The sequence below is a fragment of the Nelusetta ayraudi genome, unplaced genomic scaffold, assembly GCF_046127955.1.
Source record: "Nelusetta ayraudi isolate G7.1 ecotype Tasmania unplaced genomic scaffold, CSIRO-AGI_Nayr_v1 ptg000004l, whole genome shotgun sequence".
In the NCBI taxonomy this organism is placed as follows: Eukaryota; Metazoa; Chordata; class Actinopteri; order Tetraodontiformes; family Monacanthidae; genus Nelusetta; species Nelusetta ayraudi.
In genome coordinates, this window is record NW_027466054.1 from 15,220,001 (window position 1) to 15,237,762 (window position 17,762).

The 17,762-nt window shown below is 47.3% G+C and overlaps 1 protein-coding gene and 1 long non-coding RNA gene across 4 annotated transcripts in view; both read right to left on the bottom strand.

The window, feature by feature from the left end:
• The window catches only part of rnf38 (ring finger protein 38), a 22,148-nt gene extending 11,366 nt beyond the window's left edge, over nucleotides 1–10,782 (bottom strand). The window contains exons 1-3 of one of the 3 annotated variants that reach the window (XR_012928291.1): nucleotides 10,597–10,782; nucleotides 8,836–9,576; nucleotides 12–76 (exon numbers count right to left, since the gene is read on the bottom strand). Coding sequence is in view for 2 of the 3 variants with exons in the window: in XM_076037444.1 (XP_075893559.1) it covers nucleotides 12–76; nucleotides 8,836–9,481 (711 nt within the window). In the remaining variant the exon portion in view is untranslated. Of the gene's footprint in view, nucleotides 1–11; nucleotides 77–1,170; nucleotides 1,475–8,835; nucleotides 9,577–10,596 lie in introns of those variants that run through there. The other 2 variants (XM_076037444.1, XM_076037455.1) reach the window with 2 other exon arrangements.
• A 1,142-nt stretch (nucleotides 10,783–11,924) lies between these two features.
• LOC142896139 (uncharacterized) lies at nucleotides 11,925–15,079 on the bottom strand. The gene is made up of 3 exons (XR_012928304.1): nucleotides 14,959–15,079; nucleotides 13,127–14,026; nucleotides 11,925–12,613 (listed from the first exon to the last, which is right to left on the bottom strand). It is a non-coding gene; the product is annotated as an uncharacterized LOC142896139 (long non-coding RNA).
• Between the last annotated feature and the right edge of the window lie 2,683 nt (nucleotides 15,080–17,762).

Below are 17,762 nucleotides of genomic sequence, written 5' to 3' on the forward strand. Positions count from 1 at the left end.
GATTGGGTTACCTTGTCACTCTCCTCTCCATATGCAAGGTCTGCTGGGTGGCAGTGGTAGGACCCGCCTGAGGCTCCTGAAAGACAAACAGGCAAACATATGAACGCGAGATAGAAGCAAAAATGAACGCACGTTAAGTCGTGTCTTTCTGTTTCAAGACAAAGTTTACTGTGGTTGTCAGTGAGAGTCGTCACGCTGCGTCACACAACAGTCGTGACGTAGTACACAATCATCACTGCGGTGAGTCTGACGCTCACTGACACACTGATTGAGAAAAGAAGACAGGTGTGTGTAGCTTGTACTTGTAGCTGTGGGAGCAAATGGCCTCAAGCCTCTGTTTGTTGGGACCCTTTGACAGAAGGTGCACCTGCCTTCTGAGGACTGCAGGTGAGCCGCAGCAGAACCCAAGATGAGTGCAACCCGCGCATCTGCGACACCGGCGCAGACCCTCCGCCGAGTCCACTCCGCTTTGGGCCTCATTTGACAGTGCATTCCTACAAAGCCTCGCTAATTCCTTCTTATTATTTTTTTTCCTGTCGAAACAAATAGCGGCGTTACGTGGCGGCGCTGCGATGAGAACCTCTGTTTATCGGCGGCGCGGTGCGTATATTTAATCTTGTTGTTATTGTTCTCGTGCGGGACGGGATTTAAGGCGCGGCGGCCGCGGCCACAAAAAAACAATGACAGCATGTTTGTGAGCGCTGACCGTGTGTACAGTACGAAAATGATCATAACCCATATGGTACACTGCCTGCGCCCCCCCGCCCTCCCCTCAACAGAGCCAGGAACACTCACACACACACTCACACACCAAATAAACACAGTAATCCTGGATTACTGTGAAGCTGTCTGATGATACCTCTGCTTGCATCACAGCTAAGACTTTTACTCCTTTGTTTTCCTGCTTTCCTCTTTTCATCTCTCATTGTCTTTCCCATTTACTCTGGCCATTGTTTTTGACCCGCTTTGTTTTGATTTTTTTCCCCCCTCCTCACTAACAGCGTGTCTTAAAGCGGGGACATCCTCGCCACAGATGGCGGCACTGGTGCACGCACCAAGGCCAGGCTTCCCAAGGGCACTTTAGAGGAGGCTACCTCGACAACATGAAAAGAGCTAAAGTAGAAGGCACGAGACACAAATAAGCCCTTTTAAAAAGAGCGTTTTATTCACCTCTTGGCTGTTTGTTTGCGGGATTTTTCATGCTCACAGTCTCCCTCTTTGAAGAAAAGCTGTGATTGACAACAAAGCGGAGGGGAAGGGGAGCAAAAGAGGCAGCAAAGCAAGTTAGGCTCTCGTAAGTGAATTCCTCAGTCCTTAAAAACACATTTCCTCTCATACTCCAAGCCCCGGGAGAAAGCAAAATAAACCGGTTGAGAGAGAGAGAAAAAAAAAAGAGGTTTGCAAAAAGTAAGGCTTACATTTGTACGGTGAAAACTGGCTAAGAGGCTATTTTCAATGAGATGATTTGGGACGGAGCGCTGCTGAAGCACTCACGCAGCCCCGCCAGCTGCCGAGCGCTCTCCCATGCAACGCTCATTCAACGATCACAATAGGCAAAAATCCAGCTCCCTCCCCGAATGTGGACTCACTTGCACATTGTACGGTAAATTGAGTCAGAGACGAGTCATTCAGAGCGGAGTCACTCGGCGGAGCACAATACGCCGGCTACTGAACGGGTCTGAAATGTTTCAATGACACCGTGTCCGCAGTTAACAGACTCGCTCGCACGCCACTCAGTGTGGTTTCAACATTTATCACCTAATGAAAGCCTGAATAGGGGTCTGCGGTATGAATTTAAATAAACGCAGCAGACGTGGTCATTTTTTTTCTTTTTCCGCCACCACTCCAGGGCGGTGAGTGGAAAAGATGCCAGTGCAGGCAATTTCAGCCCTTTGCCTACTAGATATTCTCCATGCATGTTAGAATCGGCGCTGAATCCAAAGCAAGGAGGCATGTATCTGCTTAAGAGATGGATTTAAAGCGACTGAAAGGGTCTTGAGTGGAATGAGCGAGAAGGGAATCGTGGCTTCAAAAGCGAAGATAAAAAGCCCGGCGCTCGTACACGATACGAGTCCTCTTGATAGTTCTGTCTTGATCATATTATAGTGTCCATACTGCAGAGGTCCACGTGTCACACACCTTCCACATCACCGGCGCGCATGTTGTGATGTGCATCAAAGGTGGCTGCAGTTGCAAAGTGCACGGAAGGCAAAGTGCGCGAATGTCGCGTGGGGGGGGGGGGTAGCAACCAACGTCGCAATTACAAAGCAAAACGTGTGGAGGGACGCAAGAGTTCACAGTCGGTATGAAAGCATTCCCATGTTTCACATCCAACCACACCCTCCAAATGGCAGCAGAAAATGATCGTCCATTTCATGTTTAATGGAAAGGAGGGGAGGTGGGGGGGTTGTGGATGCCTGCAGTTCTTGTTGAAGCAGGCAAGCCAAAAGGGAGGAGATGCCGTGCTGGCGACGAGGCCCTGCACAACGCTAATGGAGGATGGGGAAGGGGGGGGGGGGGGGTGGCAGAGGTCAAAGTTGGAAGTGCATACTGAGCGGAGAGGGCTGCCAGTGGAATGGAAGATGGAAGAGGGGGGACGGGAGGGTTGAGGGGGAGGGGGGAGAGAGAGAGAAAGAGAGGAAGGCAGGATGGAGGGGTCAAGGGGAGTCAGTGAGGGAGAGAGGGAGAGAGGGAGAGCAGGGTGGGGGTTGCGGCTTCCCCTCTTGACTGCTATTGATTTTCTGTAAGCCTCAGAGTGCATCAGCTATTTCTATCCATTTCCTGCACCTCTTTCCTCCCCATGTCCCCCCTCCCAAACACACACACACACACACACACACACACACACACACACACACACACACACACACACACACACACACACACACACACACACACACACACACACACACACACACACACACACAACTCAGACACCCTCCTCACACTCTCCATCACTTCATCACCACCCCTCCCCTGCTACCAATCTATTTCGCTATCTGCCAGCCTGTCTCTCACCCATATATTCCCGCCGCTTTATCTACCAGCGTACACATTTCCTCGCTCCCTCTATCGCGCCCTATCGGCCCAACCATCTCCGTTGCCCCACTCCGGCAGCAGCCTCTTTCTATCAAGCCTCCCGCTAAACACTTCTTTTCTCCAGTCGAGACTACGGACGAGAAGAAGGCAGTGGTGGAGCAGAAAGGTCGGGCGGATGCATGAGCAGATTAGCGCCTCGTCGGAGGGGGAAGACCCGGTGGAAACAGAAACTTGTGAGCGAGCCAGTATCTCGTATATATTTATATTTCCCAGAAGTTGAGAACCAGATGCGTGCCAGTGACCACTTAAGACGATCGGTTTGCCTATTTAGAAACATGCGGCACGGCGGGCTTCACACCTTGGCCTGAGGCGGAGCTGAGTAACGGGTTGTCACACAGGTCCGAAACCAGGAAGACGGGCAGCGTCCCAGCAGCCGTCACCTGCCTATTGCTGATTTAAAGAAAAAAAGAGAACACTCACAGCAAGCCTGTGTGGTGCACGGCGCCATCTATCAGTGACTTTTCTTTCTTTTTTTTCATACAGCGCCAACCGACCGACCTTGTCAAGACCAGTAGTCCTCAAAAGGACTGGTCCGGGAAGACGGGTCCTAATGCCTCTGACATTCTGGATGAAGTCAGCTAAAAAGTAACTGAAGATGCTTCTGGTAAGACAAAGAGGACATTGAAGGCCGGCGCTCTAAAAAAAAAAATTCCCCGTCAAGACACTTGAGGCAGCAATCTCAGACTGTAAAGGGACGACAGAAGCTTTTGCATCTTGCGTGAGAGTAAATGTGAGAGTCAATCTGTCCATCGAGGGTTCGGGCCCTGAAGAGCGTCTGCCCAAACTTTACTGGACCAAATCCAATCATTTTGGCTCAGCATGGCATAGTTACAAAATCCAATTGTTGGCAAATTGTACAATTCCTTTTGGAGGGTGAGGTATGGAAGGCATTTGATTACCACAATGGGTTTGATTTGGAAGAAGATTGAGGATGAGAGTCAAGCAGAGTCTTAACAAGGACACCTGCCCAAACATGTGTGTGAAGAAACAGAAACAGTTGCACCCCTCCCCCCACTTCAATCTTCTTCTTCATCTATTTGTTGTTCTTTGCGTTATTATCTGCCTTAAGATGGTGTTTGTGTTGCGTTATCAGGTCTGTGTTTCCATTCTCTTTGGGATTGCACAAATTGGAAGTACAAACAGAAAAGTACACCTAATGGAAAAAGCCAATTTTGAAAAGCTCCCGTAAAGTGCAAGCAAGAGTTGGCGTACACAAAGTAATATTTGAAATTTGAAAAATCATAATTTGGCAAATGCTTTTTCTGTTTGCAGGTAACAATGGGGTTTTCTTGTATTACAAACATGTTTTAATTCAATATTAGATCAGGAAAATAAATGGAGCTGCACATCAGAAACCCCAGGCAGAGACAAGGGCTTTATTCTGCTAAAATACAACCCTTGCTCCACAGTTCCCTTGATGGCCTTTGAAGTATAAATGAGCCAGTGTGTTGGCATTGTTGCGCATCTTCAGACTTCACCATGACCATGGTGGATCGTGTGCACCTCAACTGTGCAAAAAGATGACAATGTGGAATACAACCAAAGTGCGTCCCTGTTTGAATTGTCAGTTGGCCACCGTCAAACTTGTTGGCTGTGTGATGTCAACGGTCGACTGGAGAGTCAGAATGCAACAAGCACACTACCACCAACCATAGTGGGGTCAAGTCTATATTCACATTAAAGTGAATCTCATTTCTTTGTTGCCATACCTTGTTCTGCTTGTACTTTTTCAATCATAATTCATTCATATTGTCTTTGTGTATATGTAAGACGAGTGGAACAACTGAGAACCCTGTGATCAAATGTACAACTTTAACTCTGCAACTGTGATGCATCTGTGCCAGATAGCACTTTAAACTAATTAAATCTATAATAGAGAGGGGGGGAAAAAAACATAACAAACTCCTCTACACCATCATGTGCAAGACTGCCAATTTCCAACTCAGGCAGGGTGTTGCAGCCATCTTTGGTGGCCTGAGACTCAGCCCATGACATATTTTGTCGCTGGTATATTTTAGGACACAAAACTGAGAAGCGTCTGCAGCGAGACAGAGTTGCTAAATCCAATACTTGCACTTGACAGTTAGAAAAACACAGAATTTAAAAAGCAGTCCTTCAGAACGCTTCATTTCATCACCAAGAGGTTCATGTAGTAAACTCAATAGACCTGCAGCCTAATATATTTTTAAACATTATTCTATGTGCCATCTAACTAACTGATGTTCTCTGTTACATTCTCCCCACTGCTGCAGTGGAAGTTCTACAGTGATGTAATGTGATTCTTTCGGCCCTGCTGTTGCACCCAGCCCACCCAAGCAGCAACTAAACAAAGCATACACACAGTCAGTGGAGGTGCATTAACACTCACTCTCGCGCGCGCACGCACGCACGCATGCACACCCACACACACACACACGCACAGCCAGCCACTCCTTCACACGTCTTGCTGTTTCTCACTCCTTGCTTATCCCCAGTTGAGAGACAGAAACCAGCTGAGAGGTGTGGAAGGAGGAGAAAGTTATGAACAGAAAGACTCACACAAATGAGGTCTTAAATCCCCAAAAATAAAAACCCCAACGCCGTTGTCAACAACTGAGCTATTAAGACGCTGTGACAGCCGGTGCTCGAGGTGATTGGAAAAGAAAATGCCGGGGGAAAATTAGTGTTTAACACGTACCTGCATTCATTTTATATCAAGTAAACTTCTACAGTCTGACTTATTCATCAAAACTTCAACGTCTCGACAGTGTGTTGTGGGAAAAAAAGTGAATTACTGTGAAACAGATGATCTAAACAGTAATTATCCCAAGAGCTGATGGCCTGATGTCCATCAGGTAGTGTCGTTAGATCACCGTTTCCTTAAACCACTCTGGCCTCTTTCACATTGTAACTGTGACACACACAAGTACGCTTGCGCTGGTCCAGACCTCAGCCCTCCGTCCTGGCCTCTTGCGCGCCCCGAGTCACCCTACCTTTCATGCTCAGGCATCCTCCACGGCTGCACGCACAGCGGCCAGTGAATCATGCTTCCTCTCCAGGACTTGCTGAGTCCTGCGTCCCCTCCACACTCAGCCCTTCTAGGTGAAACTTGGTCACATCCCCTTTTTGCAATTCCTCCTGCGCTTCGGCCTAATCATCACTCCCTTCCCTTCCTTGTCCTCCCTCCGCACTTGACCTTCATAAGCATGATGTGCCGTGTTTCCACTCTTCATCCACTTCTCACACTCTAATCAAACCCAAGACTTCTGGGTCAAGCCTCACTCTTCTATTCTCCCAAAACTGGTTCCGCTCAAACCCTTCTGTATCTCCTGGCCTTTTTCCTCTGTATTCTCAGAGGAACACCTTTAGTCAAACAATTCCATATTCCATGTCACTTTAAATTTAAAACTAAATTAAAGTCGCTGCCCTCCACGCCTATGATCCTCCTCGGCTAACAATATAAGTCACTAGTTTGCCATTTATCTGAACTGACAAGAGTACCAAGAAACCCCTGTTACTTAGTCAGATCAAGTGAATGAGTCTGTCGTATATGGGGGTTGCCTAGGTGACAAAACAAAGGACAGCGTAAAAAAAGAAAAGAAGAAAAGAAAGAAAACAGTGCATGTTTCCACTTCGGTGGCACACAGAAGGATGAGGAGGACAGGAGTGGAGTGGATGGAAAAAGGTAGAGTGGCAGGAGCGTCTGCCCCTCTGCTGCTTTGGGCAGTCCATTAAAACGATACCTCCATTAGAGAAATGTGGGGGGGGAGGCCAGAGAAAATGGACCGGAGGGGTACAGAGAGGGTTGACTGATCCATAGAACAGGGAGAAATGAATGTGAATACGGAAGGGCAGGCTGTGCCCGAGCAGGTGGGTCGGATTCAGGAGAAGATATCAGCTTCCACAAAGCGCTTTCATCCAGAACAGTTTCAAGAATTTTGCGGGCTTTTGCTAATATGAGGCTACATTTTACGTGCGTCGACCGCCCATGATCACGCTCTGTAGGCATGAACTCTCTACAGTGTTTGTACCTCTTAAAATGTGCAAATTGTAAGCAAATGCATCTGGACAACAAGGATAAAAAATGCTTTGGTTGTGAATACAAGCGTGAATAGGAACAGGGGAGCATCCAGAATAATGATGAGGAGAGGAGAGGGGATGAGGACAGGATTTCATTGGCTTTCATGCACGATGCAGGTGACTAGCACTGGAAGAATAGACTGAGTATCTGTCCGCTCCCGCTCTCACTCTCTCTCTCAACAAGAAGCACCTATTCTAGAAATGGATGGAGGGTCTAGTGAAAGGTGTGTTGTGTTAGAGGAAAGTCCAGTTAGCCAGCTGCTTCCAGGATAAATAGCTTTTAGACTTTTTTTTGGCAGAGACAAACAATGGTGGCAGCACTTAAAAGCTGAAAGAAGAGGAGTGAGTTGTTGGGTTTTTTTTAGATTTCAAAATAAAGTAACTGTAAATATACAGATATTGTACGATTTGCTATTCACTCACCGCCATCAGTAACGTCAACTAGATCTGTGACTGACCCCAAGAATTCGGACTCCCTAATAATCTTTGCAGTCTCCGTGCGAGTGTAATTAAGACAAAAGGTCTTTCCTAACTGCTCTATGGGCTGAAGCAGAAGCCTCTGTGTGCATCGTGTCACTGGGTGAAACTCTAGCTTTTCTGTTTCCAGGTTGTGTGAGCTCATTACACTGCAATGCAAAGATGTAGTGATACACCTGGCAGTATTGCTTTTCATGTGGCACAAACAACAAAAGCATTGTTTCACTCAGTAACAACTAGTAAGGAAAAAAAAACTAGCGAGACATGGCAATGCTGAAAATAGTAACACTTAACTCGCCCCTTATTTTCAGCTAGTATTATTGTTGGCTCTATTGTTGGAAACACAAAGATTATATTCTGCTACCCTCAGAGCAATAAACAACACAAAGGCAAGTTTATTCAATCGCTAGTCTGTAATCAAGACATGAAAGAACATTGAAAGGGTACCATACTGGCAGCCTGACTGAATCACCAGTCAGCTGTTAAATGTCCAAAACTGGCTGTGCCTTGTGGTAGAGACAAATGAATATTCATCAAGCAATGTATCAAAAATGGATCAGACATGGGTGGGTTAGGGTTAATGAATATTCATTATGTGTAGTAATTAGGGCAACGACAAAAAACCCACTACCACTAGTTTTGAATTCAAACGTTCACAATAGAAGCTGGCAGCCCCCCCCCCCCCTCCCCACAACATGGTCTTACAAAAACAAAACAATTCTTGTTTGTTTTTGTGGGATTTCAGTCTGGTTTTAGGATAAAAGTCTGATATCACCTGACAACATAAATATTTGTGCGACCTACTAAAAGCTTATATGCCTCAGTGTGTTGGGAGGGGTGGGGGGGGTCCTAGGTAACGAACCATGAGCAGCAGCCCTGATAGGCTACAAAAAAAGAAGAAAAAAACTGTCAACACAACAGGGTGCTGCTGTTCTTTTTGTCGACTCGAGCTACAAAACTGTGCCCCACATCCAGCTCTGCACCTCTGTGACATCAAACAGGCCAAATAATGTATCCAGTCCACACATACACACGCAGTCCCGGTGACAGCACACACCCCTCTTCTCCCCCTCTCTGTAAAAACTGTGCTATAACTTGAGCTTGCCTGTGTCAAGTCTAAAAAGAGAGCGTTTGGCATCTCTCGATTGCTTTTTACAACTATAAACACTGCCTTGGACCATGACGAGCGCGGGCGCTTACCTGCAGCTGGGATGCGATGCGCTCCGGGAAACGTGGGGAGCCTCTGGATGCCGTGGGAGGCGTTACTTCCTGGGGCTCGCTGCTGATTCTCGGAATGGTTGCTGTGAGCCCCAAGTGGTGCGCAACCGGCACCGTGCTGCTGCTGCTGCTGCTGCTGATGCTGCTGTAGGTTTAGATGCTGATGCTGTTGTTGATGAAGGTGGTGGTGGTGGTGGTGGTGGCTGGACCCCATCATTCCGCTGCCGGTAATCCCGTTCCCACTGCCACCGACAAACTGCTGCTGCTGTTGCTGCTGCTGGTAATATCCAGAGCGAGAACGAGATCGAGTCCTTGGGGGCTCCATGGCCATTTGGTGCGGGTGAGGGAGGTGGAAGAGGAGGGACGAGGACGCGGCTGGGGACTGCGGCGGAGAGCCGTGGATGGATCCAGGCTGCGCGAAGCCCCTGGTCCCGCTCGGGCTGTAGCTGTAGCCCCCGAGTCCTCTGCCCCCTTCCGCACCCCCGTACTCTGTTCGCTCCGCCGACTCCGCCGCCCCCGCCTCGTCGAATAAATCAGCCCCTTTAGGGACAGGCTCCGGGGTGGAGGGCAGCAGGGGGCAAACTCTGGGCTCCTGAGTCGTTGGCTGTCCGGCGGCTGCGATTGGCATTTCCTTTCGGGGGATTTCCTCCGTTTCTTTCTCTCTATTTTCTCTACCTCTTCTTCTCCCCTCTCGTTTCCTCTCTCGGGCGAAGCTTCGAGTGGCTGTTTCGCAAACCAAAAAGGAGGGGGAGACACAATCAGTTTTAACTCCCCCCGTTTACAGAAAAACACATTCGACGTTGACCGTAACGGCTTCTTTTGACAGCCGCGAGAGTGTTGCGACGGCTCCCCTGAAGTTTGAGCAAGTAACGTATCTAAACGACGCGGCTTCCCAAACTGGTTCAGCAACTAACTCCGTTTGAACACAAGTCACTCGCCGTTTTTCACCCCCAAGCAACTGCGAATGCGCTGCGTTTTCCAAGGAAACGTTAGCCTTAAAACGGCCGGTATTCCTTAAGAATAACACAATAAGTAACTTCCACGACGCCGTGAAATGGTTTCCCAGAGACACGGGGGGCTCGGTTCACGGCAGAGCGGCGGCTCGTACGGCCATGGCTCGTTAGCTCACAGGAGGCTAACGGTGGGGGGAGACATGCTAACGTCTGCGCGTGAAGCGGGTAGTGCGATAAACGTGTTATTACGCGTGTTCCAGCCGCACAACAACACGACGGAGCTCCAGCCCCACTTTGTCACGGTCGCGGATGTACGCGCTCCGAGTTTGAAGCAACTTTGTCCACTTCGACGGCCATTTAAACTAGTTTAACCAGTCTGCGTAACGTCGTTTGCTAGCTTGGTGAGCCGTAGCAACCCCTCCTCCTCCTCTACCGACCAACACACACAGAGGAAAAAAATCCCGCAGCTAGCCACCCACGCCTCGATTCCCTTTAAATTGACTGGTAAATGGAGGGGGGGGGGAAATAACTCACAAAGAAGGCTGGTAAAAGTAACTTATTTCGAGTGTTGCCGCAAAGTAAAGTGGTGTTCTCAGAACTGGAACTGGGCACACGGCAAAAGCGCCCACAGAAAGGTGGAAAAAAAGTAGTGCATCAAAGAGAGAAGCAGTTCTAAAATTAACACAATCTTACTGGCTCATACTGCCTCCGCTCGCGGCGCCTTAAAAGGGGATCCCATTTTATTTTATTTTATTTTATTACCCCACGAGTAGTTATTCTATTCACTTACCTTCGGCGTGCTCTTTGCCAGACTGTACTCCCGACGCGTATCTGTCGATGGTATGGTGAGCCCTGCGTGTGAGTGTATGAGGATGTGTGTGTATGCACCCACTGTTCGCTTGGTGTCAGCGTGAAATGTGACAGACCGTCAGCGCTCAAGTCGGATTTCAGCAGGCATAGCCAGTCGATGCCGGAAAAACAGGAAGCGTCCGCGGCTCTGTTTTAGCACAGACGGCCTCCATACATTCACGGGGAACAAAATGGAGGGGAAACGACAGTTTGAGCATCCCTTTTCGGCGGCTTGTGTTTCCCCGTGTTTCGCCTCAGTTTAAAACGGTGAGGTAATTGAACTCGATGAGGTGTGTGGGGGTATCGGTAGTCGAATACTTATCCTGTTAAATCAGAAGCCGCGGATAGGCATAGAGGCAGGCAAAAAAAAAAAAAAAGGGGGGGGGGAGGTTTAAATTATTTATTTACAAATACCAAGCCTGCCCATTGCAGCTGTTTCCGCCGTGGTTGCAGGCTCACTTTTAAAAATAAGTAGTGTTTGCAAAAGTTGCACGCCCGTTTACGGTGACGCGTGAGAAAATGTAAGAGCATGCGCGGCGAAGGCTTTGTTCAGGAATAGGTTGTTAGATTGGTGTTGAACATTAAGACTGAAATAGTCAGCTTGTGTGTGTGTGTGGAAAAAGAGGCAGATATGCACAGTGGATATTGACTTGCTTTATTCACCCAGGGTAGCGGTTAATTAACACAGGGAAGTGTGTTGGATTATAGCAAAAAGTGCCATTGTATTTGCAATCCTTGAACGTTATAGGGGCATAAAGCTTTATTTTATTGCAAACTGGAGAGGGCTGCTGTATCAATATTCAGGGACGCGGCCATTATAGCAATTTATTTAATTAAATCGTGTAAATAATGCATGCAAATGACATTCTGTGTGCGTTCAGGGCTGGCTGATAGCAAGAGAGGGGAAACATGTGATCTTTCTGTCTGTCTGTTCCTGGCTCGCACACACACACCTACACACCCACACACACGTACAACAAACACACACTTTAAATCCATCCCGGTCCATCTTACCTCCCCGCACCCTTATTCCCCTGGTCTTGTTCTCTCATTTCACAGACACTCAAACCCAACCCATCAACACCATTCCCCAATACACACACATGGCCAACACACACATACTGTATATTCTCTCCTCATTACACTCCCTTTCCCCACTTTGATGATATGCAAATATCCTTTCTCCTCCTCCCTTCTTTCCTCCCTCCCTCCCTCCTTCCCTCTCCCTTGCAAGCAGCAAGGCTCCATGGGCGCGGACGCGCACACGCACACACACACACACACACACACACACACACACACACACACACAGACACACACACACTCACATGCAGGCTAATGCGCTGTGGCAGCGTCCACAGACAGGCGGGGAGGATCAATTTTTCACCCAGTGTGCTACCGATATTCATAAGATAAGGCCACAGAAGAGACAGGGAGGGGAACAGAGGATGGTGGGGGGAGGAAAGGAAGAGGCACAGATAGGGACAAGGAAGATGGTTAGTAGGTGTAATAAAAAGGGAGAAGTTGGGTTTTTTCACCCCTCTCTTTTTTTTTTTTTTTAAAGGGGGGGTGTCCGAGAATAAGAGTGAGTGGGAGGCAAGAGGAAGGGGGGAGTCGTTTCTCGGGAAGGTGAGCATGGCAGGGAAAGAAGGGAGGGTGGGGAAGTCTCGTGGGTGTGTTGGAGGGTGGAGGCAGGATGAGTAAGTGGGTTATAGGGGTGGTAGGAAAGGGGGATGGGGTGTAGAGAGCGCTCTGGGGGATGGGGTTGGGAATGGATGGGGTGGTAAGGGAAAATGAGGGATGGTGGGGTGTGTGCGTGTGTGTGTGTGTGTGTGTGTGTGTGTGTGTGTGTGGAGGCAGGGAGGAAGGGTGGGTGGGGGTTCTCATTGCTGACGTGCCCTCTTATTGGCTTGTTCAAATGCTGGGGGAGGGGCAGCCACAAACCATACTCTCACCAGCTGTAGGGAAGAGCAGAGAAACAAAGAGAGCAGAGGGAGGGGGAAGATCTCTGTTTTAATGTTGATATTCAGGTCTAATTGGATTCTTGTCTGAGTGGCGGAATGAATGGCGCTCATCAGCTCCAGAGTGGCGCGGCAGAATAGGGAAGCCGGCTTTGTTTGAGTCGGAGAATTCTGTTTTTAACGCACACGAGGGGTTCTTGATCTATAATTCAATTTTACTTGGGAGACAGAGGGGAGCAAATTGCCAACGCCGTCTTTTATGGATTCATTCAAGCTGGCATTTATTCGCGCAGGCAGGGCGGCGGCAAGGAGTAGAATTTAAGGCGACTTGCTGTCTCGTTAACAACCCTGGTTCTAAGCGAGCGAGCACTGTGCGTTACATTTGTAGATTTTTTTTTCTTTTTTTGCACACTGATCTGGCACAATGGTAAAATGGCCGACAGTCGAGACGCGTTTATTCATTGATTATTTGGGAGAGACACATGCACCGTGATGATGTGAGAAACCTACCGTTCTGCTAATGAGCAATATTGGCCCTTGTGGAGGCTTATGGTAGAGTGAAAATCCGTCCAATGAAGCAAAACAAGACATATCAGGCCTGCAACACATCTACAGACAGAGAGGAAAGAACTGATGGGCTTTGAACTGGAACGCTATATTGTGTTAATTACAGACTGCTGCTTTCTTTATCTATTAGCGGTTTCTGCTCTGTGCCAATAAAGACAAATAAAATCATGTGTGTGCGTTTGAAATTTCTTTCAAGGCTGCGGGTTTAGCTTCACAATGAAGGGAAGGGGGGAGACACATATGGTCCTCTGCTCTCTGGTATTTTTTTTTTTTTTTTTTTTTGCCTCATCCATATGTACATACAAAGGGGGGATTCAAATGATGGACTTTCTGTAAGTGTGTCCATACACTGCAAACAAGACAGCATTGAAAAACAAACAGCGTGCACACAAATACACACACACACACACAAAGAAATATCATTCCAGCACACACGAAAAGGCAGATTGAGAGCCATGTGTTTATGGAGCCCAGCTGAACCCCGCCTGCTGAACCAGTCCGCTGGCTGTGACAGACTGACAGGCAGGGAAATGGAGAGGGTGGCGTGTGCAGTGCTGTGTGCGTGCGTGCGTGCGCATGCGTGCGTGTATGTGTGTGCCTTCTCGTTAGGAGAGAACAAGAGATGTGAAATTGAGACAAAGAGGCAGATTGACCAATTGATGCAGACACAAAAAAATACAGCAGTGAGCAGTGAGCGACGTGGAGAAACAGAGACGGAGAGAGACTGTAGTCGTACATGCGGAGAATGGGAAGGCGGGCGGGGGGAGCCAAGCTTTCTGTGGCTTAGCCAGGCTGGAGTGGTGGGACTTGGCTGGCTGTGGACCCTTGGCTTCACCATTAAAGCTAAAGAGAGGGAGAGAGAAAAAAAAAATCACAGTCAAAAAATGAAAAGGGCAAAGAGCTATGCCAAGAATGCACAGGCAAGAAGCAACACATTAGGTTCTTTCCCTCTGCCTGCCTCTCTGTTTCCCCAAGCAGGTCTAAACAATAGGTGGGACCAGGCCTGAGAAGTGAGCACTGCACTCGCCGAACCCTGCCGAGTTACTGAGGCTGGTTCTGGGAGTTCAATACAAAGTATGCTGCACTGCCTTTGAACTGACTAAAAAAAATTAAGATAATAATACTAAAATGATTTAAAGGTATTGTGTCGTATTGTATCATGTGCCGTTATAAACTTGACCCACTTGTGTGCTGATGCTGTGTACAGAAATTACACAATTTAACTTATTTATCAACATTTTCTTGCTTGTTTACTTTTACACAAGGGCTCATGATATGCAAATCCATCTCTGCCACTGTCAAAAATGGAGAAATAGTGACTTTGCAGCTAAAAATATGAAGCTAGGACCTCAGACTACACCAAGGTCATGTCCCAAATCAGATATTAATTCAGTGTACGTAAAATGACAAATACTTCAATACAGACTACTTATGACTTTGACTAATTTCTACAGAAAAGTCTTGTTGCAAATCTTATTTTCCCTCTCCAACATTTTTAGCACCAAATTGCAAACAGATTGGCTTGGATGACATATTAGCGCACATAAACCAAATGCACTCTGTGACAGTAATGCCTGACTAAAATGCTCTAATTAGAAGGAGCAACGTGTCCAGCTAGCGGAACCAAACGTCCGTCAGCCTGCTAATGCCGTAACACTTCTACCTTCTCTAATATCAATCAAGTAGACTGTCCTGAGTGCATGATGAATGAAGGCACTTTTGTTCTGAAAATAATGCTAATAAAGATGTGCATAATGTGAAACACAAATAATTACCTTGAAATCATTTTGAAAAAAGCATCTCATCTTCTCAGATAAGTCAGTATTTTGAGACTTATGTTAAATCTTATTTTAAGAAAATGTCTTGTTCTTGCCAACTATTCCATTATTGTAATATCATATAAGGTCTAAAGCCATTTGTTAATGACACTTCCAAAAAAATGACTTTCATACTACTGAATGGTGCTTTAAACTGAAAATCTGTTATTTCAAAGTCAAAGTCAGTGTCAACCCACAGTAGTTTGCCCTGCACATTGTTGACATGTCCACTTTGACATTTTCTACACACGGCCTATAACTAAACAGAAGTTCTAATGGTCACAATTATTGTGTGTATGACCATTATTGTATTGCATTATAGATGTTTCACTTTAAGTGGAACACTGCAAAGATCGAGCCTAGCAGGGGAGACAGAGAAAAATACCATTCTCTGGCACATTGTTTATCGTCAAGTGTTTTGAAGTTAATAAGCCCGTTAGTCTTCTTGCAATTGTCTGAATATTTTATCATGCAGCACTGGTAATTTGGAAGAATTTACAATTAATATCAAGCCTATGGAGAACTGAAAGCCAGAGCGGCGTCAACAATTGCGTAATTTATGCTGCTGGTAAACACACACACACACACACACACACACACACACACACACACACACACACACACACACACCAGCAAAAGAAAGTCTCCCCTTATTTTATTTTTTTTGCCATATACACCACCAAACAACAAAACATCCCATAATGCAGTCTGACTGACCCAGCCACTCACAGCCACTAATCACGTCGTAATAGTCGCCGCGCCATAATCATATCACTACATTGAGGCATGAGGCGACTTATGGGCTTTGCCAGATTAATAGTGGAAAAACAAGGACTTATTTTCCTGACTTTTCCAACCGCTGATACCCTAAGTAGGGGATTATGGCCCCTCAGATGGTCTGACCCCAGAGTGGACGTCACAGAGGGGGGATATTTGTGGTAAACACACCCCAGAAATGACTCGCTGTGTGATGTCGCAGCGCGCAGCAAATGATAGGACTGCCTGGAGCAAATGAGCTCCGGAGCAGCTTTGGGAAAGTGAGGGGAAGGAAGGGGGCGAGAGGTTCTTTCGGGCTTGGCCAAGAGAACCTCGGAACTGTTCACCTTCCGATGACAGTCCGGTGATTTAAAAACCAACCAAGTAAAATGAAAATATCAGATGAGCCCCTTCCCTCGTCCTGGCGCAGGTATTCCCACTGCGTCAATATCCCCATGTGGTGCCGACACTTGGGTTATTTTTCCATTCGCCAAACGTCTGAAAGGCCGCATGATTTCTTTTTTTTTTATTGTTTGTTTGCCATATGTCTTGCACCGCGAGGCTGACTGTGCAGCGCCGCAGCTTAGATGCAACCCCAAAGCCATGTCATATTCTGGGCTCGGAGGAAGAGGGGAGGACGCCAAGAAGTGAAACGTGATGACGAGTGGGTTCAGAGAGTGAGTGGGGAAAGAGGAAACCTTCCAAGGGATCCTTTAGCCTTTCCTTCTGTGTGTGTGTGTGTGTGTGTGTGTGTGTGTGTCCGTCCATGTGTATACACGTGATCAAGAATGCATTTATGTGTGGGAAGAAGGAGTCCTTCCAGCCGTTTTCTTCCTGAGCTGCTTCCTGTGTGCATGTGTGTGCACCCGCGCACGCACACACACATACACAGGGTTCTAAAATCCGGCGTCAGAGGGTTTGGCCTCGGCAAGATCCAGCCTCAGCAGTAGAGACGGCTGAGAGAAGCCAGTGTTTCTCTTCTTCCTCCTCCTCCTCCTCCGAGCTCTGTCTCTTTCCACCAGCCTCTGAATATTACTATAAATCCTTTTCACACACACACACACACACACACACACAGGGTGCAGAGTATAAATATTCCCACGTCCCTCTCCAGTGCGTGTTTCTGTATCTCATATGACTTGGCAGAAGTGAACCGTGCATACAGCAACGCGCGCGCCAGTGCGGGAGTGCGAGCGCATGTTAAGTTTTTTGGCAGTTTTCACAACACAGCCTCACCAAAAGATCCTCTGGGAAATGCGGTTTTAACGCCCCCTCTCTTGTCTCCTCTTGTTTCCTTTCTCCCTCCATTTCACAATTACGCCGCCTGAGCTTCTCGGCGCTCCTCTTCCTCTGTTCCCCTTAGTGCCCTTCACCTTTTCTTCTAATTGAACCTCTGGAAATCCTCTTTTTGCTTTCTTAGCTCTCCTTTCTCATCCCGCTTCAGTGCTGATTCCAACCTCTCTGTGTCTTTAGCCAGATTCACTGACCGGCTGCCGTTTGCAGAAAACATTTGTTGCTGTGTGTAAACGTGGGCATTATGTTCTGGATGCTGCTCGATCGTCCACACAGTGAGTGCACATGGAGAGATGTGAGGTTATCCTGCGGGGAGGCCTGGTCAGATGAAATGGCTACTTAGTATTCCGACCCTCTGCGAGGCATGACACAGGAGACAGACGCTGGAAAATATGCAAATGGTGAAGTACTTCACGTGTTTTACAGCCCTGTGAAGTTCATCAGCAAATGGACATAATACTCCGAGGTGTTGGGGGTGGAGGAATCTGGGAGGTTTGGGCTAGGGCTTCTATCTATCTATCTATCTATCTATCTATCTATCTATCTATCTATCTATCTATCTTTTTAAAATAAAAGAAATAATCTATAGAATAACTATTTTGAAAATCTTTTTGAGCAAACAAATGACAAATGTTGTTGTCGAGGATGTTGAGGATTTTTTTTTTTCAAACCAGGACATAAAGATATAGAAAAAAGTATTGCCCTAATCATAC